The following is a 5,000-nucleotide window of genomic DNA, read 5'->3' on the forward strand; positions in this document are numbered from 1 at the left end:
ATCTACTTCCATAGTAATACTGCCTCGGAAACCCAAGGGGGGGTTGCTATCAGTCAGTAAGACTCGATGGCACACAACAACAACAACAACATAAACTTGGGAAGTCATTTAATCTCTCTTTGTCAATGGTTCCTCTATATAAAGTAGAAATTAATGATCTTGGTGTTGAAATGGATCTATTTTTTTTAAGGCACTTTCTGTTGTTGTTGTTAGGTGCCATCAAGTGAGTTCCTACTCATAGTGACCTTATGTACAATAGAAAATAAATACTGCCCAGTCTTGCACCATCAACACATCTTTGTTATGCTTGAGTCCATTGTTGTCGCCACTGTGTTAAACCATCTTGTTGAAGTTCTTCCTCTTTTTCACTGACCCTGTCTTCCAAACATAATGTCCTTCTACAGGGACTGATCTCTCCTGATAACCTGGCCAAAGTATGTTAGACACAGTCTCACCATCTAAGGGGCACTCTTTGGTCTTCCTTCAACTACATCCAATTAGATACTTTCTGCTATATCAGATTTAATAATTAAATTTATGCTTAACTGTCTGTACTGTCTGTGGCAAGGATTTTGTTTTCTGTCAAATGGGATGTTCTACCTATGTCTTAGAAAGTCTTTTTTATGCTGTCTTAGAGAGTCTTTATACTGAAAGGTATAATTTACTTTTCCACAGCATCTATTTGTTTGATCTTATTTACACCCTGATCCTGTATACAATGTTGTCATAATCCTGTGATTGCTATTTCAGTATACTAAGTAGTAAGAATTACTGTTTATCTACAGCTTTTCCAAAACTTGGAAATGTTCTCTTTTTTTCTCCTTATTTTTGGTCAATTTCATGAGTATAATATGATATTGAATATAGTTTAATTTTTACATTTCTCTATTACTAGGATCTTACATTATTTCATTTACTTATAGGGGTGTGTTGTGTGTGTGTATATATATATATATATATATATATATGTTTGTTGTTGTTATTTGCCATCGAGTGGGCCCCGACTCCTAGTGACCCCTCCTTGGGTTTATGAGGCCGTTATCACTACGGAAGTAGGATTGCCCAACCTTCCTTCCGAGGAGTGGCTAGTGGGTTGTTTGAACCGCCAGCCTCCTGGTTAGCAGTCAAGTGCCTTAGGCACTATGCTACCAGAGCTTATATAATATATATATATATTTTCCCCCTATGAAATGGCTATATATTTATTTTGCCCATTTTCCTATTGTTTGTCATTTTTCATATAGGAATGCTTTGCATATTCTAGGTTTTAGTTCTTTGTCATTTAATATAAAATGAAAATATTTTCTCAAAATGTTGTTTTTAACTTTACATTCTCCTTACAGTATGGGTGAACTGTTGTTCTTTTAATTGTAATGCGGTTGACTTTATCAATATTTTTAGTGCTTTTATGCCTATTGAAATAAACCTTCCATATCTCAGGGTCATTATTTTTTGTCTTTTGAAAAATTTACAAATTTGGTTCCTATTTATATTCATAATCCATGGAGAATTGATTTTTATAAACAAAATGATGTAAAGATCCATTTTCACTTTGTTCAAATAGATAGCCTGTTCTCAGCACCATTTATTAACTAAGCCATTATTTGCTTACTTATCTGCAGTGCCTGACAAGTCTTCATACATGTTTCTTTAAAGTTTGATTATCTTTAATATCCTCCTTTTATCAAATCTAATGTACCCTCTTAATTTCCATAATATTCTAATATTTGTTCATTTCTACTTGGGCAAGTAGCTCTGTCATCTTTCTTTGGCATAACTTGGCTTTTGGGGGACTTTGTTACAGAGAGCTTCTATAATCACATTTTCAAATGCATTTTAAACAACCCATTGAGGTTCTTATTGGAACTTAATTACATCTATAGTTCTACCTGATCTTTCATTCTATTCATGTATGTTTAAAATACTGATTGTTCCTAGTACATGCACATATTTTAAATCTTGCCCAATCTTCCTTCAGAGGAGTGGCTGGTGGGTATGAACTGCCAGCCTTCTGGTTAGCAGTCAAATGCCTTAGACACTACGCCACTAGAGCCCCCTTTAAGTCTTGTAGTCTTTCTAAAATATCTTACTAAACCCAATAATGTATTTGTAGATTACTTTGATTGCTTAATATATACAATAATATTTACTAATGTGACATTATTTTCTTTATTTATACTCTTTATTCCTTTTATGGGAGCTCTGGTAGCATAGTGGCTAAAAGCACTTGACTGCTAACCAGAAGGCTGGCAGTTCAAACCCACCAGCCACTCCTCGGAAGGAAGGTTGGGCAATCCTACTTTCGTAGTGATACTGACTCGGAAACCCAAGGAGGGGTTGCTATGAGTCGGGGCTGACTCGACGGCAAACAACAACAACAACAACATTCCTTTTATATATTTTTCTCATAGTTTTGCATTAGCTAAGACTTCAAGTATAATACTGAATTAAAAAATAAATAAATAAATAAACCACTGCCATCTGGTTGATTCCAATTCACAGTGACCCCTATTAAGTTTCCAAGGCAGCAAATCTCTACAGAAATAGATTGCCCAGTCTTGCTTCCACAGAGTGACTAGTGGGTTTGAGCCACCAACCTTCTGGTTAGCAATCATATGCCTTAGGCACTGTGCTATCAGAGCTCCTTATAATATAGGATGGGAATGTTAATTGTAGGCATCCGTGCCCTGTTTCTAATCCTAAAAAAAAAAAAAAAATCTAATATTTCACCATGAAGTATGACTTATGCTGTTAGTTTTATATCATTTACATTTTTCACATTGGCCAGGTAAAGAGAAAGATATATAATATACCCTTTCTAGTGCCCACCAACTTTGCCAGATGCCTATGTAGGCATTAACTCATTTTATCCTCACACCTATCCAAAAATATTGGTATCACCAACCATTTTTAGAAACTTGAATTTAAAGAGATGCCCCCAGTGACTCAACTAGGAAGTGGCCAAGATACCTGAATTTGTATTTTGACTTCCTTTTTTTTCCTGCTGAAATATCTAATTGTGCTGGCTCCCAATGTGGAGCCACTCACCATATTAACCTTGCCATGGAAGCAGACACCTGGCCTGTAAACTTTTAGACAAGAACTGGGTCAGCTTTATTCCCTCTATTAATCATAAAGCCTAGCCCTCAGAAGGTGCTCATGCAATGTTTTGAGGGTGTGAATGGAAGGGAGCTTGTAGAATAGATTCAATTGTCCTTGCTTTGGCTCTGATTCAGAATGTGGTGGCTGTGGTCTGAGTCTTGACTTGGCCAGTGGTTGACTGGAAATCAGTGATCATTCTTCTAAGACTCAGACCTCTGGGAAAGACCCCAGGTGCTAACTGTCTTCTTCAAGGTCATGTTTTGCCTACTAGTGGCCAGTTTCTGTTTCTGTGTTCAGACTCAGATCAATTGGCACTGGTGAGCTAGAACCTTGATTTGAGCTCTGGTTCCAGGACATGGGTTATTTGACTATCAAATGAAAATAATCCTTAGGTATAAGCTACTGCCAGGGTAGAGTGTGATGCCTGTGGGTATATGAACCCTCCAATGGGCAGAGTAGAGATGCTATATTACCAGATGAAAAAGATTTCAGGTTTCCAGTACTATTTATAATTCTATGTTTATAGTTTTTTCAGAAGTTGATTCCTGACCATCTTGTGTCATTTTTCTTGGCAACATGCCATCATTGCCTAGGAAGTGAGGGAGCTCATTGCACTCTTCCTTTGGTTAAAACTCACTTAGTGAGAGAATGCTACTTGTTCCATATAGTCACATTTCCATTTGACCTGTCTAGCATCTTGTGGGATCCACAGTATTATTCTTGGATACGGTAAAAACTGAGATGTAGATAAAACTTTGATTCTTCATTTAAATGCTATCCTCATGATGATGTGTTGGCATTCTTACCCATCTTATGAAAGCCAGCCCTGCCATCTGCTTGGCGAGAAGAGGGAATGAATCAACAATCTAGCTGACTTCATTAGGCTTTCTATCACTGCTCTCTTTGTCCAGGGAGGAAAAAATGCACATGCTCTATAGGAAATCTATTCCCTCCAGGACCAAAGTCTTTTTTATTTTTATTTTTCCCTTTCTTTCTTCTAATCCTCTCACCAGATAATCTGCTATGGTCTCTCAATGATGAAAATATTTGGCCTCTTCATTGAGATCTTTGAATATAAACGTCTCACTGAAAATTAAAATAATGCCTCAGTTGGATGGAGAGAATGTTGCAAACACAGTTGAATCTATTGTTGCCAGTAGAGTAGAACCATCCAATATGCATTTATGGTATCTGATTCATGCCCTGGAGATATCTCAAAGCTACTTTCACTGATCACAGTTCTTGCAGTGATACTTAAAAATTAATTGAATTTTTCAGAAAGTCAGTTTTAGCTACTGGAGTAGCTAAGCAAGTCTCTCTAAAAATATACTGCCACCTAGAGTATCGTTTGACTCTTCAATGGGATTCTTGTCAAGAATGTTAATTAAGCAAAGCTAATACAGGCACTGATTAGTTATTGTTTTTGTTAAGATCTGCTGATTTACATAGTATGTACAGCTTTACTTACACAATGTATTTATCTGTTTCCCTCTAGGAAAAGAAGAATATATTGCTACTTTCAAGGGATCTGAATACTTCTGCTACGACTTGTCTCAAAACCCCATTCAAAGCAGCAGTGACGAAATAACTCTATCCTTTAAAACCCTTCAGAGGAATGGACTGATGCTTCACACCGGGAAATCAGCTGATTATGTCAATCTTGCCCTGAAAAATGGAGCTGTCTCTCTGGTCATTAATTTGGGATCAGGGGCCTTTGAAGCACTAGTGGAGCCCGTGAATGGAAAGTTTAATGATAATGCCTGGCATGATGTGAAAGTCACCAGGAATCTGCGTCAGGTAACAGCGCAGTGGTTAAGAGAGTAACCGCCTTTGTTTCTTGCTACAGCTGTGTGTGTGGTACTTGAGAACCCTAACAAAATGATATAGGACTCCTCAGA

The 5,000-nt window shown here is 37.2% G+C and overlaps 1 protein-coding gene across 1 annotated transcript in view; it reads left to right on the forward strand.

Annotated features, from left to right (window-relative positions):
- The window catches only part of NRXN1 (neurexin 1), a 1,670,321-nt gene that overhangs the window by 628,112 nt on the left and 1,037,209 nt on the right, over nucleotides 1–5,000 (forward strand). The window contains exon 5 of the mRNA XM_042782286.1: nucleotides 4,598–4,899. Coding sequence (XP_042638220.1) covers nucleotides 4,598–4,899 — 302 coding nt within the window. The remainder of the gene's footprint in view (nucleotides 1–4,597; nucleotides 4,900–5,000) is intronic.

The sequence above is a fragment of the Orycteropus afer genome, unplaced genomic scaffold, assembly GCF_000298275.1.
Source record: "Orycteropus afer afer isolate SDZICR_OR568_19922 unplaced genomic scaffold, OryAfe1.0 scaffold00284, whole genome shotgun sequence".
NCBI lineage: Eukaryota > Metazoa > Chordata > Mammalia > Tubulidentata > Orycteropodidae > Orycteropus > Orycteropus afer.